General features: G+C 63.1%; 1 protein-coding gene across 2 annotated transcripts; it reads right to left on the bottom strand.

Annotated features, from left to right (window-relative positions):
* Window positions 1–880: 880 nt before the first annotated feature.
* GRK2 (G protein-coupled receptor kinase 2) lies at window positions 881–18,774 on the bottom strand. Of its 2 annotated transcripts, none has more exons than XM_082661290.1 (21): window positions 18,605–18,774; window positions 8,555–8,631; window positions 6,599–6,672; window positions 6,366–6,467; window positions 6,204–6,278; window positions 6,017–6,078; window positions 5,167–5,218; window positions 4,831–4,922; window positions 4,442–4,541; window positions 4,278–4,356; window positions 4,059–4,189; window positions 3,755–3,849; window positions 3,575–3,682; window positions 3,311–3,377; window positions 2,895–2,995; window positions 2,229–2,295; window positions 2,045–2,140; window positions 1,644–1,806; window positions 1,346–1,482; window positions 1,143–1,256; window positions 881–1,058 (listed from the first exon to the last, which is right to left on the bottom strand). In XM_082661290.1, the coding sequence occupies exons 1-21, from the start codon at window positions 18,715–18,717 to the stop codon at window positions 894–896; spliced, it is 2,070 nt and encodes a 689-aa protein (XP_082517416.1). In that variant the 5' UTR covers window positions 18,718–18,774; the 3' UTR covers window positions 881–893. The 2 variants fall into 2 exon arrangements, with proteins under 2 accessions (XP_082517416.1, XP_082517417.1); XM_082661291.1 differs by having other exon boundaries at window positions 1,143–1,253.
* Between the last annotated feature and the right edge of the window lie 1,529 nt (window positions 18,775–20,303).

The following is a 20,303-nucleotide window of genomic DNA, read 5'->3' as shown; positions in this document are numbered from 1 at the left end:
GCTGGACGGCCGGGGGCACGCACGGAGCGGCCTGGCGTGGGGAGGGCTGCCCCACCCGGCCCCCTCTCACTGTGCTGCCCGGCCAGCCCAGGCCGGCCCCCTGTGGTCCTGGGCAGAAGAGGCCCTGCCCAGCCCAGGGAAGGGGGGCTCGGGGCCAGGCGAGGCCAGCGTGGCACAATCCACAGGTGCCTTTTCTGTGGTCCCTGAGCCTGGGCGCTTGGGGTGGGAAGAAGAGGGGGCTTCGGTGAGGGCAGCAGCAGCCGCTGCCAACACCACCCTCCTGGCCAAGCCCCACGGTGTCCAGGGAAGGTGGGAACGGGGGACCCTTCCCAAGAAAGGGTGCAGGAGCCTAAGTCACGCGGGAGGCCCTGGGGTCAGGGAGACAACGGGCCCCCTTGTCTACCGACTAGCTGGAGGGCAGGTCAGTGCAGGGCTATGTCCCTGTTACAGGAGGGGCCGCGGTGGGAAAATTCAAGTAGCATCCCTGCCCTGCGGCCTCCCCTGGGCTGGGGAATGCCGGGCCACCCAGCTGGGCTGTGGGCACAGAGCTGGAGGTGGCCCAACTCCACGTGGCACCATCCCTGGGGAAGGGGCAGGAGGGCCGCTGGGGGCGGCTGCTCTCCCTGCACGGGAAGACACCGGGGGTGGGTGGCCCCTGGGGGCGGGGCCGAGGGTGGCTGGACAGTGGCTGGGTGGGCGGCAGCGGGAGCCAAGGCAAGCGGGCCCCTCCCTGGGGGCTGGGCCAGGCTGGGGCCACAGGAAATCACAATAATTACAAAATAAAACCTTTTCCGCTTGGCGGGAAACCAAATAATAAAAATTCAACAAAATAAATTAGAGGTTTATAAAAGGCGGGCGGGCAGGAGGGCGGCCGGGCGGGTGGCGGCAGCAGGTCAGAGGCCGTTGGCGCTGCCGCGCTGCACCAGCGGCACCTTGCTCAGCTCCACGACAGGCGAGCGCGGCTTGTTCTTCATCTTGGGCACCCGCTGCACCAGCTGCTGGGCCTCGCGGTAGGCGTCACGCAGCTCCTTCTTCCATTGCACCAGCTCGGGGTCGCTCTGCACACACCCCGAGGTCTGTCAGGGGGGGCCCGAAGGCCACTCTGGCCCCGCCCCCGCCCACCGCCCCGGGCCCCCACTCACGTCGCACTGCAGGACGAACTGCTTGCCGCCGCGGATCTTGAGGAGGAGGCACTTTCGCTCCTTGATCTGTGTCTCCTCCACCGACTGGATCTCCTCCATGGTCAGCAGGCTCTGCTGCAGGGCGGGGAGTGGGCGGTGAGGGCGCGGGACAGGCCCCGCCAGCCGCCAACCCCAGGGGCTCCCGGCCCCGGCCCGCTCCTTACCGGGGCCTCGCCCTCGCCCCGCCACTCGAGCCGGTTGGGGAACAGGTAGAAGTACCGCCGCTGCCACTGGGTCAGGAAGGGGTTGCCCATCTTGGACATGTAGCCGTGCATGATGCAGTCCTTGCCCAGGGCGTAGTCTGATGCAAGAGAGTAAGAGAGGGGGACTCAGCCGGGCCCGCTCCGCCCGGGTTTGAATCCTGGGTCGGCTGCTCTCTGGCTGTGACCTTGGCTGAAACCTGAGCCTGTTTCCGATCTTTAAGGTGGGCACTGGGCGCCCACAGCAGCCGCCAACCCTCACCTTCCTCGTGGCCCAGCTGCTTGTTTTTGGTTTTCTTGCGGGCCTCCAGCCGGTCTGTCTCAGCGTTGATGGTGTCGAAGACAGTCTCTGCCACCTCCTGCTGCCACCGCTCCGAGATGGTGAGGGGGAAGTTGCGGTAGAGCTCCTGGTCGCTGTCCAGTAACTTCACCGCAGGGCCAGGGAAGAGACATCCATCGGCCACAGGCCTGCCTGGCCGCAGGGCCCCAGGGCAGGGTGGTCTGGTCCAACTGCCGCCCCCAGGGATGTTTGGGGAGGAGAAGCCTGAGGCCCAACAGGCAGACGGGGCTGGCATGGGGGTCTCACAGGGCAGAGGAGGGAGGAGGATGCCAGCCGGGCTGGGCTTAGAACTCAGGGCTGAGAGGCCAGGCAAGGCCCAGTACCTTGATTCCTTTTGTGTCCTCCTCATCAAAGGAGCCAATGTCGAAGGCGTCTGCCGCATTCACCTCCCCTCGTGGGGGCATTAGCGGGGGAGGGTACTGCAGCAGAACAGGGGCTGAGCATCAGCTCGGGGCAGGGGCTACAGAGGGCCCCACCCGGCCCCGGCCCCGGCCCCCAGGCTGTTACCTTCTGCAGGAAGACCATCTGCCAGTCCAGGGAACGGAAGAAGGGGCTCTCCTTCACTTCCTGGGCCCTGCAGGGAGAGCGGGTCATTGGGGCTTGGCACCACCCAGGCCAGGGAGCAAAGCCTGGGCTGTGGGGCAGGTGGCCCAGGTTAACTCCTGGTTCAGCCACTCTCTGGCTCTGCGACCTTGGGCAAGTCCTTTAAACCTCATCCGGTTTCCCCATCTCTAAAACGGGGAGAACAGCAGTTCCCACATCGTAGGGCTGCCGTGAGTTTTAATATTGTGAATCTTGCAACATCATGCCCAGCGCTTAGTGTATGTTTAATAAACATAAAAGGCTGCTGCCCTCATCATCTGTGTTACAAGGCCCCTCGGGAAGCTGGTCCACACCCACCTCCAGCAGCTGCACCGCAGGCAGCCCTCCCCCTGAGAACACTGGGCAGGGCTGGCCACGCCCCAGCTTGTGAACTCTTCAAAGGAGGCTGGGACCATGGATGAGGCTCCAGTGACAGGACACAGGCCTTGTCTTCTTAGGGGCACAGGCAGAGGCTTGGGCAGACTGGCCCAGCAGCCCACTGCAGAGGCCTAGACACAGCAGCGTGGACACCACCCAGGGCCCAGCAGGGAGGGAAGGCCTGGGACAATGGCCCTGGTCTCAGGCACTCACCCTCGGCCCAAGCAGCCTAGCCTCCTGTTGACGTCTCTCTGTAGCAGCCCCTCCAGCAAGGAGCGGAGCTCAGGGGAAAAGGAGTCGGGCAGCTCCACAGCCTGCAGGGAGGAGTAGGGGGACGTCGGCAGAGGCCCGGGCCCCATCCCAGCTCTGGGGCTCCTGAGGCTGCTTGGGGCAGGGGCAGGAGGGTCCAGGCCCCCAGCAGAGGGAGAGCTTCCTAACTGGCCCCTAGCAGGCATCTCTGCTCTGACGACAGAGAGACGAGAGCCTACAGGGAAGGAGGCCAGAGTGGGGTTAAGCGGCTGGAGATGGCTGCTGGCGGGTGAGACCCTGATGCCCGCAGGAGACTCCAGCCTCACTGTGGCCCCCCGTGGACTCCGCCCAGCCTCCCCGGGCTGGGACCCTCCACGCACCATGGTCAATGTCATTCTGTCGATCTCATGCTTGTCTTTGGTCTTGTGCTGCCGGAAAGGGCTATGCCTGGGCAAGAAAGGCCGAAGTCCAAGGTCAGAGGACGGGAATGGGGAAACTGAGGCAGGCAGCGTGGACGATCCTTGCCGGCCCGGGGAAGAGCCTGTCTCTGTCCCGCCACCCCCCACCCCCGCCCCGCTCTGGATGGCCTGGGGAAGAGCCTGTCTCTGTCCCGCCCCCCCCACCGCCCCGGGACGGCCGCTCACCCTCGCAGCAGCTTGAAGAGCATGCAGCCCAGGGAGAACCAGTCGGCGCTGCTATCGTAGGCCACGCCCTTCTGCAGAACCTCGGGGGCCATGTACCCGTGGGTGCCCCTGTGGGAGCGAGGAGGCCATGAGTGGGTCTGGTGGAGGGTGCGGGAAGGGAGAGGGGGCTGGGGCACTCACACGCTGGCGTGGGGCTTCTTCTTGGAAAAGTCGCAGGCCAGGCCCAGGTCTGAGATGCGCACGTGGCCATGCTCGTCCAGCAGGATGTTGGCCGGCTGTGGAGGAAGCCCAGTGAGCCGTCCCCCGAGCAGCTCAGGACAGGGCCCGGCCGGGCAAGACGCCAGCTGGGGCGCTGTCTTTGCTCTAGAGGGTATGGGTGTCCAGGGACAGGGCCCTGGGTCGGGGGCGCGCAGGCGAGGAGCCGGGCCGGGCCTGTCTTGGGAACGGGGGCAGCCCGTGCTGGGAGGAGGGCGGGGCGCCTCACCTTCAGGTCCCGGTAGACGACAAAGCGGTTGTGCATGTGCTCCAGGCCCAGGATGATCTCGGCCGCATAGAAGCGCATGTCGGCCTCAGAGAAGACCCCGTGCTGGGACAGGTGGTAGTGCAGGTCCCCGCCTGAGGGAAGCAGCCGAGCAGGGGGGTGCTCAGCTCCCACCCCGGCCCCCAGCCCCGAGGTCCACCTGGGGCCAGGCCGGGCACTCACCGTTCATGAGATCCAGGATGAAGCTGAGCTTGTCTGGCGTGTGGAACGCGTACGACATGCAGACGATGAACGGGCAGTCCTAGGAAGGGGTGGGAGAGGAGGTCAGCAGAAGCTGTGCCAGGTTCGGAGCCAAAGGCTGAGCTGGTGGCCTGCTGCCCGCTCACCCCGGTGCTGACGAGGGAGAGCATGATGCGCTCGTTCAGGGCCAGTGTCTCCCCTTGCTTCATCTTGATGCGCTTCTTGTCCAGACACTTCATGGCATACCTGCAGGGGAGGGGCTGGTTGGTCAGGCGGTCTGCTGGCACCTGCAGTGCAGGGCCCCAGGGGTGAGGTGGGGTGGGCAGTCCTCAGGGCCCTTGTGGGGAAGACTAGACACCACGACAAGCGTATGACACAGAGACAGAGAGAGGGCAGAAGTGCTGGTGGGCCGGGGCTCCAGGGGCCACGGCAGGTAACAGAGCAAGAACCGTGTGTGGCCCTCTGCGGACACCTGCCCATTCAGGGCACCCCTCCGTGGCCCTCCTCTCCCTCAGGCATGCCACCAAGTGCTCACATCTTGCCCGTGTCGGCCTTCCGGCACCCGTAGACCTCGCCGAAGCCCCCTCGCCCGATGATACGGTGCACGCTGAAGTCGTTCATGGTCAGCTGCGGGGACGGCAGCAACGGGGTCACTGCAGGATGCCTGGGCCCCGCCCTGGGGCCACCGTCGCCATGTGCTTCCCTGCCTTGAGCTGTCCCCGCTGGGCTCCTGCACCAACCCCACAGCCAGCCCCTGGGCGTTGAAGGGTCGACTCCCCTGGCCTCCCCGGCCCTGGCCCAGCCCTGGGGCCCGGGTCCCTGGGGAGGGGCAGCAGGGAGGGGGCTCTCCACGCCCACCCAGCCCACTCACATGGATGTTGAGCTCCACATTCTTCCACTGGCAAAATCGTGTGAATTTATCGCTGCGAGAGAAGAAACCAGGCTCAGTTGAGCCTTAGAAAGTGAGTGAAATGATGCTGGGGTGAGCCGGCCTCACCCACTACCATCCCCTGGACTCCCGAGCCGCAGTGCCCTCTTCTGGGGTTGCCCAGGAAGACTGCCAGCCCGAGCTGCCCCCAGCCCCCACAATGCTGGCGCTGCTGTCTGTCTGTGGGTTCCTGTTGGGATGAGATAAGCTTAGAGGTGAGGTCTTCCAGTCTGACCCCGACTTCCTGCTACCACATCCACAACAATGCTCACCCCATCCCTGCTTGCATACTTCCAGGGACACACCACTCATTCCCTGTGAAGCCCCCACTCCACGACTAAGCAGCTGGGACATTAAGAAAGCTGTTCCCTGCGTGGAGCTGAAATCTGCCTACAACTCCCATGCACCGTGAAGGCCACACTGGGCAGCGGGGTGGCAGTGTGTCCTCTCGGGCCCATCCCTACCACCAGCCTGATGCTTCTCAACCCCGACGGGCCCAGCAAGGGGCTAGACAGTCCATGGGAGGGAAGATGCGTGGGTGGTCCCTCGCTCCCTTTCGACCCTCCCTGGACAGGCTTGGAGGTGCCTGGTGCTGGGAAGGGTGGGGCGGGAGTGTCGGGGAGTGTCGGGGAGGTGACGACCTCTTAGGAGCCCCCGCGCTGGCGTGTAGACAGCCCCAGGGGCCCGCGCGTTGGGGACTAAAGCAGGCTGGCTTCTCTCCTCCGCGCCATCCACGCCCCTTCTCAGAGCGGCCCTTCCCCACCTTCTGCTGCCGCTCACAGCCCGCTCTCACCTCTCAATGAATTTCTGGAACACATCTCCTCGGAGGTTCTGACAGATCTCTTCGATGTATGGCTACAGGAGGAAGCGGGAGGTTGGTGGCTGAGCCAGAGTGGGAGCTGACCAGGCTCTGGGACCTGTGCTGCCCAAGGGGGACCCCGGCCGGGCTGGGCAGCAGCGGGGAAAAGGCCAGCACACACCTGGAAGAGATCCGGAGGCACCTGCTTCTTCGCCAGATGGCCCTGGACGTGCTCGATGGCGCTTTTCGAGAAGGGCTGGGGAAGACAGAGGTGTGTTCGTTCTCCACGGGGCCACCCCTCCCGTCCCCACGCCCCTGCCAGCACGCGGGCCCGGGCACTCACGTGTGAGCAGGCCAGCAGCTCCTTCATGATGTACGTGTCAAAGATCTCCCGGCTGCAGGCCAGGCGCTCCTCCTCTGTCTCCAGCTTCTCGTATTTCTTGATCTAGAGGACAAGATCCCCACAGGTGAGCTTTGGCCCAGCGGGGCGCGGGGGTGTCTTACAGATTCAGCGAAAGCAGCCCCAGCCCTGCCCCTTTCTCCATGCGCAGCAGGGCCAGGCTAGCCCAGCCTTACCCCCTCGTAGAACTCCACCAAGGGCTTGGCCTCCTCCAGGTGCTTCAGGCAGAAGTCTCGGAAGAGCAGGTACCCTGAAAGCAAGCATCGTGCATCACGCCGAGCCACACACCCCGCAGAGCCCTGCCCATCATGGAGGGTGGGGTGGGCTTGGGGCTTCCTGGGCAGAACTGGCCGAGGAGGTGGCAGAGGTGATCTCTGCCCCAGGCAGAGGCTGGGCAAGGTGGCCTCGGAGGCTGTCGCCAACCAAAGATTCTTGGATTCGGGGTCGGGGCGCCTGCATCTCTACCCCTCTCAGAATCTGCTTCCTCAGATGATGGCTAGAAAGTGACAGGTGCCCTGGTGAGGCAGAGGTGGGGAGTAGACTCTGGCGCCCGGGTCCCCCACCCTCTCACTGCAGTCTGGGGCCTGTAGCTCCTCAAGGAGGGCGACACACCCACCGGTCAGGCTGTGCAGGGTCAGTGAGGTCCACCCAGCCCAGGCCAGGGCTGCTGCGTGGGGGCAGGAAGGCAGCCTCCGGGTGGGGGCGGGGGGGTGTCCCTCTCCCTGGGCCTTACACCCCCCTCTGTCATCTGGCTGATTTTCACAGCAGCCATGAGAAACTGGCAGACAGGGAGGGCAGGTCCAGCTGGGGAAACCGAGGCTCAGGGAGACCTGTCAGGCAGGCGGTGTGCGGCAGCATGGGTAGAACTCAGGGCCCTTCTGTCCAGTGGCAGGTCCTGGGAAGGACAGGCCAGAGAGTGTGGCCTTGGTGCAGGGGGCCTCACAGGGCATGGGCCTCTGGGGAAGGGAAGAGGTGAGCCGGGCTGCAGGAAGGGCTCACGGGAGACCTTGCGTGGGCTAGGCCTCATCCTCCCCAGGGACGGGGGCCGGAAGCCTGGCCCCAGAGCAGCCCTGGAGGGCAAAGCAGAAGGAAGGGTGGTCTCTACTCCCTCCAGCCCAACACGCGTGACCAGGCTCGAGCTGGGTGACTTTCCACACCTCTTGGGGGCACCGTCCCCACTGCCTGGGCACCTCCACCTCTGCCAGAGCTCGCGGCCAGCACTTCTGGTAAGGGCAGACTGGCCTTTCGAGAGTGTGCCTTTAGTAACTTGTGACCAGGGCTTCCCATGGGCCAGGGGCTTTCACTGCCACCGCCTCACCTGGCCCTCCAACAGTCTTCGGCAGCGGGGCTCCTGAGTCCTAGCTCCCAGGTGAGACTCAGAGAGGTGAAGCAATGTGCCAGGTCACACAGCACAGGCAGGGGACCCACACGGCGTGCTTCCCGACACACTGACTCGCTAAGCCTGACCTCCAACGCCCCGACCCTGCCAGGCCGGGCCACTCCCATTTCAGAGCCGGAGCTGTGTGTGGCCGGAGCCTGCTTCCCTGTGCCCCGCCTCACCCTTCCCTGTGTGCCAGGTCCGTGGGGTGGACCCACGAAGCCTCTAAGACACGGGCACTGAGGACGAGGAACGGAGGGGCCGGCCAAAGCAGGCTGCTCACAAAGAAGGCCCGTGGGGGTGGCGGGGGCGACCACAGCCTGGCGGGCGCCACAGGAAGGGCCCCGCCCCTTCCTGTCAGTTCTACCAACGGCCCCGAGCAGCTGTGCCTGCACCAAGGGGAAGCTGCAACTCTCAAAAACAAACCCCAAAGGAGGAACTTCCCTGGCGGCCCTGGGAGACTGCTGGCCCCGCCCCTTCAGGGGGCTCCGGGGCTGACGGCCAGGGGCTGGGAGGGCACTACGTCACCGCCCTGCCTGCTGTCACCGAGGGAGGCGGGGGGCTCGCTGGCTGCCCTGCCCCCTGCCCCGGTGGTTGGGAGGCCAAACCTCCTGGGAGAGGGGAGCACAGCCCAGTCGGCTGGGATGGGGGCAGGAAGGCGGCCCCGGCGTCATCCTGCCCACACCCCCCCAGGCCTGGGCAGCAGGACAAGTGGCAGAAGCCCCAGGGCCGGCAGAGCCCCCACCGTACTCACCCAGCTTCTGGGAGAAGACCTTCTCAAAGGTCACCTCGCCCCGGTCCTCCAGGTACTTCTGCATGACGCTGCGGATGCTGAAAGACACAGGGGCCGGGGTGACCTGGAGCCCCCAAGGCTCCTGTCAGGCCTGCTGGCCCTGCTTCCCTGGAAGGTCGCTGCTTCCTCTCCCAGAATCCAGAGTGGAGGGCACTGCTGGTGGGTGTCATCGCTCCCTCCAAGAAGGCAGCCACCCCTGTTGGACCTGACCGTGGCCACACCAGAGGGACCTGAGCAATGCTGTGCCTGCCTACCAAGGCTCTGTCCCCCACAGCTAGGGTGACCAGCAGGTGGCTGCTCAGAAGCCTGGTCCCAGCGCTGCCTTGTCTGGCTTTAGGAACTTGGCCAAACCTCAAAAGCCAGGACTCACCCATCAGCAAATGATGGGTCACGAAAATATGGCCCATCCTGACAATGGGATACTACTTGGCCAGGAAGTGGAGTGAAGTGCTGGTGTGCGTGTGCGCAGGGTATGGATAAACCTAAGAGGATTCTGCTACGTGAACGGACAGTCACTAAAGGCCACATGTTATATGATTCCATTTATACCACCTGTCCAGAACAGGCAAGTCTACAGACAGAAAGCAGGCTAGTGAGTGTCAGGCTGGAGAAGAAAAGGGGAATAACTTCTAATGGGCACAGGGTTTCTTTATAAGGTGATGGAAATGTTCTGGAATCAGGCAGTGGTGAAGGTTGCACAACACAGTAAATGTGTTGAATTGTACACTTTAACATGATGAATTTTATGTTATGTGAATTATATCTCAATATTGAAAAAGAAAAGCCAAGCCTCAGCTCCCGTGTCCCTGATACCCGAAGTAAAACCCCCTGCCCCTGGGTCGCCTGGGAGGGCAGCAGAGCAGAGGCCACTGTTGTGACCACGGAAGCCCAAGCCCACACTCCCCGCCCCCGGCTATCTCCCCCCACTGCCGAGTGCTGTCTGGGAAAGCCACACCTGGCCACGCTTCACGCCTCAGTCACTTCTTGCTGTCCCTTCCTCTCCTTTCCTGGGCCACCTGCAGTCCCACCCTGCCAACCAGCTGTGGTCCCATTTGGACCTCACTAGCCTGGGTTCCAGCTGCCCATACGGAGGGCCGTGCTGGGCAGTCACACCTGAGCCTGTACGATGCTCACAGGCCTCAGGATACGTGGGGCTGCCAGCAGGCCACGGATGAAGAGGACTCTGTGTGCCCACCTCTCTGTATCCCCGTACCCCTGTTGGAGCCCAGCACAGGGTCCTGCTGCCCATCACCTAGTGGAAGGTGCCATGCAACCCTGCCCCCCCCAGGCAGGCCCTCCCAGTCCTGCACTGGTGGTTCTGTGACATAAGACAGCATGAGACAAAGCCTGAGTGGGGCCCTGTCATCTGGAGGAGACTCAGACAGGAAAGAATGTTCTGGGTCATTGGGAGAGGCCGTGTGGAGAAGGCAGAACCTCACTGGGTTCCTCAAATGCAAACAGGATGTCACAGGTGACAAAGTCCAGGGCAGGTGGGTGGGCATGGGGGCAGGCAGGGAAGACCCAGCCAGGGATGAGCCACGGGGCAGGGCAGAGGCTCAGCAGACAACACTTGGGAAGCTCGGTCCAGGGCGGCGGGTGAGCGGGCAGACTCTGCTGGGGGTAGGTACCACAGGAGGAAGCCCAGGTAGCTGATGACACTGGGCCAGGAAGGAGGGGAAGAAACAAGGTGGGGTAGGAGCAGGCTCGTCTGTTGGATGGATGGATGGAAGGACAGAAGAAGAGCTGACGAGGCCCTCTGGGGGTCTTGAGGCCCTGGGCCCCATCAGAGAGGGGGCCTGAGGAGAGAAGGCTCCAGGCAGGGCCAGTGCAGCCAGCAGACGCCGCCCAACCCCTGGCCTGGGCTCGCAGGTGGGGCGACTCCTGCCCTGTCCTGCTCAGCACTTTCCTTCTCAGGTGGTCTGGGTGGAGGCCCAGGCCCTCCCGGGCCCTCGTCCGCATTCGGGCCACGCAAGACAACATGGGAGCGTGCAGAGCCGGCGTGAGCAGTCCTGGAGCTGTGACCCCTCCCCCCAGACACTCAGAGATGCCGTGACCTCCTCCGAAAACTGTCTCCAACAGGAAGAAGGGTGCCGATGACCTGGACAGCCCTCCTGTGTCGCCATCCTGTGACTCCAGCCGACAAGGGAAGAGCCCCAGCTGAGGGCCAACGGCCCAGTGGCCCTGAACTACCACGTCAGAGCCGGTTCCCTCCCAGAAAGTGAGGACGCCCTCCACAACCACAGGGACTCCAAGGCCGGGACGTGGCCCTCAGCCACGCTGGCACACTCTCCCCTCCTGGGGGCCACACACCTGCTCACATCCACCAGCCACCGTCAAGGACACATCTCCCTGGCCCCGTGGGACTCCCAGGGACTCAGGAGGTGAGACCAGCCCCCAAGTCCCTCATGCACTTCACACACATCAGAAGCTAAAAAATCTGTGACACTGAGCAAGACACAGCCCCCACCCTGGGGCCTGCGGACTGGAGACAGGGAGCCCAGGGAGTCTGTGGGGCGCATTCTGCGCCGATCTCTCAGGGCTCCCAGCTCTGCGAGGGACAGCTTGGGGCCTCCCGTTCGGACAGGGAAACAGGCCGGGGGGTGTGCTGGGTGAAGCACAGCGGGGTGGGCCCAGTCCAAGGTAGCGAAGGCTTGGCAGGGTCACGAGACCAGGCAGCCGGGAGGTAGAGGTGTGGAGCCCGGGGACCCTGCGAGGGCCAGATTTCTCCTGGGAGGTGGACAAAGCAATAAAGAGGGAAGAAATATCACAAGATGTCGATCTTCCATGGGGCTGGATAGTCAGAGGGAACGTCCAGACAGGCAGATGCAGGTGACAGGCAGGGTGACTCCGGCCTGTCAGATGACCCTACGGGGCAGCTGGGCATAGCCCCTGCAGTAGTCACTGGGAAGCCCCTGCCCCTGAACCAGCAAGACTGGCGCCAGCTCAGCCAAGGCGGCGCGATGGGAATGCCCAGCCCAGAGCAGTGCCGCCACTTCCCGCCGCAGGCTCGTGGGCTGGACGTGCAAAGGCCGGGAAACACGCTCGCAGAGGGCCTGCCCGCGAGAGAGCGGAGCCGCCAGCTCCTCTCCAGGCATGGCACCCGGCGCGGGCCTTCTGCCCTCCTGGGGGCTCTGCCACCGGCTCGGCCCAGGGCGCGGAGGAAAGGCCCGGGCTCCGCGCTGCTCAGTGGCCAGACCCTGCCTCCCTCGGAAGGCTGCACAGGGTGGATGGCCACAGCATTCTTCCCAGCCCGCAGCACTTCCACTTTCTTCCTTAAAAAGAAAAAATGTTTTCTAAATAAAATAAACACACCCCCCCAACCAAACACGAGGTCAGACTCGGCGGAGTCCTTGAAGGAGAGGCCCCCAAGGCTGCAACGTTAGGGTTTCCTGTCCATTCCCACAGGGCTGGAGCCCAGGGAGCTGGCAGGTTAGACAAGTGTGTTATGGGGGATGCTCCCGCCAGGGTGGCAAGTACAGGCTGGCACAGGAGGCGGTGGCGGCCTCCTGGGCTGGGTCACCTTCATCTCCTACCCCCTCTCCCTGATACTGGCGGAGTCTGAGTGGCGAAGGCCCCAGAGCAGCATTCCTGTCCCCGCCCAGGTCAACAACTCTGATATCCAGGAGCACGTGGTCCCCAGATGGACTCCAGGTTGTCCAGAGAGCCCAGTATCTGCACCCTCCCCGCCCCAGCCCCACCCCCAGCCCCCGAAGGACCCAGTCCCTCCAGGGAACGGCCTCAGTGGCCTTAGTTGCTGCAGTCGGACGGGTACCCAGGCCTGGGCTCCAAATGGCCCTCCCCACCTCCCTCCCTGAGGCCAGGCCAAGTCACAGACTTTAAATGTCCAGTTTCCCCACTTGTAAAATGAGGATGTCAACAAATGCTGAATTGCCAACACTGAGCTGGCCACTGAAAAAGGCGGAGAGGACACAGCAAGAGAACGCAGCCCTGCTGCGAGGGCCGTCAGCTCCCTCCCTCTCCTGAAGGGAGCCCTCCTGCTGGAACCCCCAGCAAGCGCCTCCTTCTGGAATGTGACCAGAAGCCACCCGGTCTTGCTGGGGTCTCAGCCCCACACCTGCTGTGTCCTCAGAGGGTGGGGCTCTGACTGGCAAGCCTGCCCCGCGGCTGGGCCCATGAGCACCCCACCCCCGAACCTGAGCCTGAGCGGCTGCCACTCCACTCTGCTCACAGACCAGCCTCAGGCACTCGTGCCGCACAGTCTGGGGGCCCCAGTGGGCAGAGCCCGATACCTGCCCTGCCAAAGGAGCAAGGGCTCCCTGGCAGGAGCTGCCCGGCCCCGCTGCCCGACAGCCAGGGCTGCTCACTCTGCTCCAGCTGCTCTGAGGAGCAGGCCCAGCCTGACACCAGGGGAGAGAGCACTTCCGCCCTCCCAGCCCAGAGCGCGGGCTGGGGTGATGGGACGGCAGGGAGGGGGTTAGGGCTGAAGGGGAGGACTTCCGGCACCTTCCGGCACCACATGGTTCAAAGGGAAAGCTAAGTCCTTCACTCTGTGGTACACGGGCCTCACAGATGACACCCACTCAGGGTCACAAACCGTAGCTTGTATGGACCGGGAGGGACCGCAGGGTCAGAAGCAAACACACTCATCTTGATGGTGAGGAAATCAAGGCCAGAAGAAGCTGAGTAGCTCACCCTGAGTCCCAACCAAGTTAGCGGCAAGAAAAAGTCCAGCCCTCCCTGAGAAAGGGCCTCCCACCAGGCAAGGGCCTAGCCCAGCCTCTGCCGGAGAGCTGGGTGCAGAGTCCCAGGGGACCCCGGACTCTTGCCCTGCCCGCCTTGCCCTCCACCCACTGCCAGTGGCTGCGGGAGCCCATCAGGCTGGGGGCAGCCTTGGCCGGCACCTGGCCGGCCAAGGGCCATGGCTCCTGTGCTCCCGTGTGACAGGAATGCCAGAACCACGAAACCGAGGACGGTGCAAGCTGGCCCAGGGACTCCGGGCCTGGCGGGCATGGTGCAGCCACGCCGGGAACCGTCACGCTCTGGGAGGCGACGGCGGTTAAGCCAGCAGATCAGAGGCTGCAGCCGTGGCTGGGACGCTCCTCCATGGCATTTCCAGGAAACCTGGCACCGAGGTGGCAGCAGCATGAGGAAGTCCCCTGGGGCTTCTTATTAATATTTCTCAATGACTCTCCTTGGGGCTGACAACATCCTCTGAGCTCGAGGACAGGGCCACACATCAAATGGGGAAGACCAACCCAAACGGCCAACTCTGGAGCAAGTCCTGGGCCAGAGAAGAGAAAATGACAGCACGGGGCACCACACACGAGCCCACCACGAGTGTCCGCAGCGACCCAGGTTCCCCAGGGCACGGTGGCCACAAAGTGACAGCTTGCAGGATGTGCGGGAAAAGGCACTCCGGCGGCCTTGTCACACATCACGACCTCTACACCCCGCAATTCACTGCTGCCATCACCTCAGAACAGCTTCCAGGGCTCCCTGCCCTGCAGCTCCCAGAAAGGGGGCCATCCCCGACCCCAAACCCAGAATGGCCTCCAGAGTCAGAGAACCCCCTGCTCAGAGAACAGAGCTGCTAACACATTCACACCTGAAAACCCACTTCTGAAACCCCGCTCTTTGGCCCGCGGAGACACTACCCTCCCTGTCAGCAGCGATGCAGAGAGGGCAGGTTATTGTTTTAGAAAAGGCTGCAGCCAAACGCCTCATTTTTCCTGTTTGAAACAGGTTAGTGAGAACTCGAGTGTGACTCTGTCTTATGTGTCCAGCAGAGGACACTGGCCCCTCGGGGCCACAGGAACAAAGGGCAGGTGTGCTGGAGGCTGTGCGCTCCTCAAAGACTCTCACGTGCTCGTGGCTTCTGCTGTCTGTTCTGAGGCGGGAGCGTGGTATCCTGGAAGCACCAGCCGTGTGCACGCAGACCCACCCCACCGGCCCCCAGGTGCTCGGCCCCCCTGCAGAGCCTCCCTGGGTGCCCGGGGCAGGCAGGAAACACCGCTGCAGAGCCTGCCTACACCTGATGTCACCGGGAGTTTACTACTAGGAATTAATCGTGCATTAATAGGACACGTTTTTCCCGGGTTGACAGAGCCCAGATTCCCCGACACGGATTCCAACCTGTCATGCTCACGCGCCCTTCAAATCCTTTTACTGAGGGAACAGCAGGCGGGCGAGCAACTTAATGGCAAAAATGTGAAACCCCATGATCTGGAAAGGAGAACAGATGGGAAAAGATGTCCCGGAGACCCATTCCTGGGGAACGCGGGGGCTTCAAAGGCCCAGAGGGAATGACTGCCCAAAAGAGGATCTTGTTTTGTGGGGGGAGGCGGGGGCGGAGAACGCTGCTACTGGAGTGGAAAGTTCTGGGTAAGGGATAAAGGCTGAAAACAGCAGGGTTTCTCCTGGTGATGCAGAACTGGAAGGAGAAGGAAGGGAGAAAACCACTCCCTGCACCTCTTCCCGCTCCACAAATCAAGGGCAGGAAGTCCTGGGAGCAAAGAGTTAACAGGAATGAAGAAGCAGCGGAGGAAGAGCTGCGGGTCTGGGAGACGGGGAAGCCAGAAAAGGGCAGGAAGGAGGAAATCCACGGTGGGGGAGGGACCAGGAAAGGAAGAGCCGAGAGAATGGGAGGCTGCAAGAGGCACCGGGCTCTGACATCTGCCGCTGGGGCTGCCACTGTCACCAGGGAAGGCAGGGACATCTCCTGGGACCGCCCAGGCCGGTCTCCTCCGCCAGGAGCCCAGAGATTAATTACACGAGGCCTCCGTGGTCACATGAAGCAAATGACGCTAATTGCAGGACTGCTGCCGCTGCCGGGAAAGCGAGACAGCGGCTCCTTCAGGGAGAGGCCCAGACCACAGACCCCGAGGGCCGAAGGAGCGGAGAGGTCACCGGTGAAGGGCAGCCCCTCGTTTTACCGAGGTGGAAACGGAGGCAGGCTGGGCCAGCATAAGGGACATGCTGGTGCCCATGTGAGCTGGGACTGCGGTGGGATTAGAAGCCGGTCTCCTGATTCCAGCTGCACTGCTGCCTCCCTCCATGAGAAGTGCGAGAAATGGGTCTGTTTCCTCGGGTTCTATAGGGTGACAGAAGGGAAAGCCCGCGTGCCAACTGAGTGGCACTGTGCCCAACAGCTCCTGTTCCGCAGCGCTCAGAAGTCAGAGCTGTGATGGCAGCTCCAGCTCCCGGCCAAGCCACAACCTGGGCACCAGCCGCAGGGAGGCTGCCAAGAGGGACCACCCCACGATGGGAACGGCTCCAAATGGCACCTTGTCATAGACAAACCGCGGCCTTCGTCCCTGGCCCTGACCCCAGGCGTGGAGCCATCTCCTCCGTGCACTAGCTTTGCCACAGCAGCTCAGCTCTATCCCAGCCGGCGGCGAGGGGCTGGGCCTTGATGGTGCCGGGGGCTGCCCTTGTGCTTCCGGGCCAGGGGTGCCAGCTGCCACATTCCACAAAACAAGGACCGGGCTGAGAGCAGAGGTACAGAGGGGTGTGTGGAAGAAATGATGCATAGCAGGAGTCCAGAGACCCCAAGTTCAAGTGCCACCTCGCCTCTGGGACCAAGTCTCTTCCCCTCTCCCAGCCTCAGTTGCTTCAACTATTAAGTGGGAAAATACCACCTGCCATGCCTGTTTCCCACAGTCGTGAAAAGGATAAAATGGAGTAAAAAGCACTTTGCAAACTAGGAAGTGCCAGGCAGACGTAAGATACAGTCATAATGATCTTCAGGGCAGGAGACATCTGACACAGGGGGTGGGCGAAGCATAAAGCAAAGAGTGGCATATCCTCCGAGGCGGGAGGCCTGGATTCCTAGGCCCTTCCCCAGCCTCAGCTCACTAACAGTCACTGCTCCTCTAGTCCATCTCACAGGTGTGGGCAATTTGCCCAATGCGGTGCCGCCAGACGGTGACCCTACCTGAGAGCCCTTGACACCTGGCTCTCGGTCTCCTCCTGTGTTCCCCTAAAACTCACAGCTCACCTGGTTTCAGACACTATACACAGTCCTGATGTTTCTTGAGCAACTACTACATGCAAGGCATGGCCTTGCCAACCTCACAGGTTAGTTTTTGGATCGACTGAGATGACAAAGGTCAAAAATAAATAATTATAATTTCCACCATTACTCCTATCACCACCATCAATATCACGGATGTAAAGGGGACAGGAAAAGAGGAACATCTTGTTGCTCACGGTTCTAACACCTGCAGAGCCAACCCAAGGCGGGGCCCCATCAGGAGCAATGCATTCTGGGGCGAGATTACCCAAACAGAGAGAGTTCCAGAAAAGGCCCCGCCTCATACTTTGCAGAAGTCCAACCTGCCAGAGGGTCTCGAGGCCAAGGCCACCAAGGAGAGCCGCTGTGAGACCCAGAGGGTGACTCCCCCATTTCCTCCCTCGTGGCTTTGTCATTTCTGAACTCATTTCTGTTCTAACTGTCGCCGCTCCCTGGACAGCCCGCAGCTGACAGTCAGTCTGGTTCCCGTTTTGAGAAATCTGATTGCAAATGTCTTAGAAAAAAAGGGCCCTAACGGCCTTTTCAAAACGCAGGCCAATTTTCCTCTCCCAGGCCTGGTGTTCAGTCAATCTGAAACCCAGAGAACGGGTCACAGAGGAGGGCACCAGAGACATGGGCACCGTACCCCCTCCCCACCACCGCAGCCTTGGGCCCTGCTTCAAACTCAGGATGCCACAGAGTCACAGTCCTTATTTCACACCATCCACATTTCACAGATGAGAAAACCGAGGCCCAGAAATGGGAAGGGACTTGCCCAAAGTCACATGATAAGACCAGGAGAGCTAGGACGGGCCCAGGCTCCTGGGCTGGCAGGGCACCAGCATGGCAACTCTTAGGCAGGGATGGAGGAGCTTCTGGGGCTGGCCTCACCACGCAGCATGAGAGATCGTGGTGGGCACATGGCTCCTGTAGATGCAGAATGGCCAGGCCCCCCTGGCTCAGGCCACAGTGGTGGACACAGTGTGGAACCAGAAGCCGGAAGCCCCGATCTGGTGGCCAGCCACCACCCTGGATGCCGGTGACACTGGGCAGGCCACTCACCTCTGGGCCTTCAGCTTCCCCACCTGTTCCATGGGGACAAAACCACACCTGACCTACCCGCCCATGGGCTGCTGTGAGGCTCAGGCAATGGGAAAATACTCTAGAAGCCGTAAAATGCTGGACAGCCTCAGCTATTGTCCGTATCCTGTCCACTCCTGTGCCCAAATCCTGAACAGATGAAACTTGGATATCAGGTGCAATGGTATCAGTTACCTCACAGAAAGGTGGCAGCTGTGGTCCAGCTGCTGCAGGGGTGCTGGGACGTCCCCTGGCAAACAGTACCCACGGGGCACCACAGGCGGGCCTCACCAGAGGAGGGATTCGAGGGGAGAGGGACTGAGGGATGTGGCGCACACCATACCCTGATCCCCACGCTACCCCGGCCCCCAAAGCACTCTCAATCCCCACCCCAGGCCGGTGACCCGCCAGAAGAATGGGGAAGATCCGGGAAGACTTGTCTGCCCCAAACCTCACAGAAGTGTCCACCCGAGGGGGACCAGGGGCGGGGGGGGGGTGTGGAACCCCAAGGCGGGGATGCCGAGAGTAGGGGCGGCGAAAGGATGGGCGATATAGTCAGGCCAGGTAGATGGGCAGGCAGAGGAGGGGACTCCACGGGACCCGGGGCCACCCGGAGGAGGAAAAAGGGGAGCACGGAGGCTCTGGGGGAGAAGGCAAGGGCGAGGGGCTGACGGAGAAGGGGGCCAGGCGGAGTGTGTGAAGGGAAAGGCAGCAGGGTAGGGCAGGGGCACTGAGCGGGTCGGGGAGCCAGTGCAACTGGAAAGCCCCGGCGTTGGGGTGCTCCGGGTTCAGGTGCACAGGGCCTGGGGCGCAGGGGTCCGGTCAGGGCTGCGGGACGCGGAGAGCTGGCGGGGCAGAGGGGGTCTCGGGGCCAGTGCCCGGGTGGTCTGGGGCTGCGGGGTCGGGGCTCGGGGAGCGGGGCCGAGGGGCCGGCGGGCCGGGGCCGGCGCCCGCCTCACCTGGGCTCGGGCAGCAGAATCTTCTTGCTGGCGCGCGCGGCCGGCGTGGCCTTGCTCTTCTCCATGGCCATCAGGTAGCTCACATCGGCCAGCACCGCCTCCAGGTCCGCCATCTTGGCGGCGGCGGCGGCCTCTCCCGCCGCTCGGCTCCGCTCCGCTCGGCGCGCTCGGCCCGGCCCGGCCGCTCCGTCGGCCTCGGGCGCCGCCGCCTGCCTGGCCCCGCTGGGCGCCCGCGGCTCCGCTCGCCGCGGCTCACAGGCGGCGCCGCCCCATGGCGCCGGCTCAGGCCCGGCCCGGCTCGCTCGGCTCCCGCCGGGACTGCAGTCGGGCCGCCGCCGCCGCCGCCGCCGCCGCCGTCGCCGCCGCCGCCACCGCCGCCGCCGCCGCCACCGCCGCCGCCCGCGCCCCGGAGCCGCCGCCGCCTCCGACCCCGCCTGCCGCGCACAGCGCCAGCGAGCCCGCGAGGGGCCGGGCGGGCGGGCGGGCGGGCGGCGGCGCCCCCTGGAGGCCGCGCGGGCTGGACCGAGCCTGACCCCCGCGGCACCAAGACCCCGCCTCAGCCCCCAACCAGGTCCTCCGCTCTCTGACCCCGACCCCCAGCCATGACTCTGACCTCAGACTTGGAACACGACAGGGACCCTGGCCAGAAGAAGACCCTAGACCCAGACCTTGACCACAGCTCAGATCACAACTCGGATCCCAGGCTCCAAGACAGACCATGGCTGTGACCCCAGACTGCCATTGCAGAACGTGATCCCAGGGACTTGGATCTCCGACTGTAGCTATAACCCCTGACCCCTGACCTTGGACAGAGTCGGAAACCTGACGCCAGACCCGGATAACATTCCTGACCCCAGACTCCAAACAGGACCCCAGACCTAGACCTTGGACCACCACCTCAGACTCTGACCATGACCTCAGATCACCACCCTGGGCCCAACCCCCTTCAAACCCAGATCCTGACACTGACCCCCGACCTGCAACAGGACCCCAGATCCAGATTTTGGACCATGACCTCACTGATCCCAACCACAGACCACCACCTTGATCCCATCTTGGTTACTGACCCCAACCTTGATTCCACCCCCAGACTCAGACCACTATCATGACTCCAAACCCTGGACTTAGGGGCAGGGCCCAGACCTGGGCTTGGACCATCAATCCCAGACCAGGGTTCTAGACCCAACACCAAAAACTCTGGACACGGACCCAGGACCAAGACATCCAACCGGGACCCAGACTGGACCTAGAACCCTTAACAGGCCGCCATGGACCTGGGACCTGACAACTGCAGTCAGACTCCAGACTTACCCCAGGCCCAATCCCCATTCCTCCTGCCCCAGACCCAATCCAGGCCCCCAGGGCTCCCACTCAGGACCAAGGATCCTGCACCAACACCACTCCCCGCCCCAGACAAGAATCATCATGATTCCACAAAGTGGAATCAAACCTCTCTCAGCCTGGGAGGGCACCCGGGTCACTGTACTGCCTGGCAAGGGAAACTTACTCTGCTGACAGCCCACGGTGGGGGGGTTCCATGTGTCTCAAAGCGGCACCCCTTACTCAACACGCCCTCGAGAGCCTCTCTCTGCTTTCCAAGGTGACAAGATCCCCTCCCAGTCCTGGGCACATGCAGCCAAAGCCTCATGCCAGTTGGTGGGCCAGTAATCAGAACACTTTTGCAAAGCATAGGATCCCC

Source organism: Grampus griseus, assembly GCF_964374135.1.
Source record: "Grampus griseus genome assembly, chromosome: 8".
NCBI lineage: Eukaryota > Metazoa > Chordata > Mammalia > Artiodactyla > Delphinidae > Grampus > Grampus griseus.
This window is presented reverse-complemented; position numbering and strand designations above follow the sequence as displayed.

Bases quoted from the DNA above. Each gene is read 5' to 3' on its own strand.
- GRK2 (XM_082661290.1), bottom strand. From the start codon at position 18,717: ATGGCGGACCTGGAGGCGGTGCTGGCCGATGTGAGCTACCTGATGGCC. The intron at 6,079-6,203 runs GTGTGTGCTGGC...TTCCTCCTGTAG, and splicing joins TGCCTCCGGATCTCTTCCAG to CCATACATCGAAGAGATCTG. The intron at 2,996-3,310 runs GTGCGTGGAGGG...TCCTCCCTGCAG, and splicing joins ACAGAATGACATTGACCATG to GCTGTGGAGCTGCCCGACTC.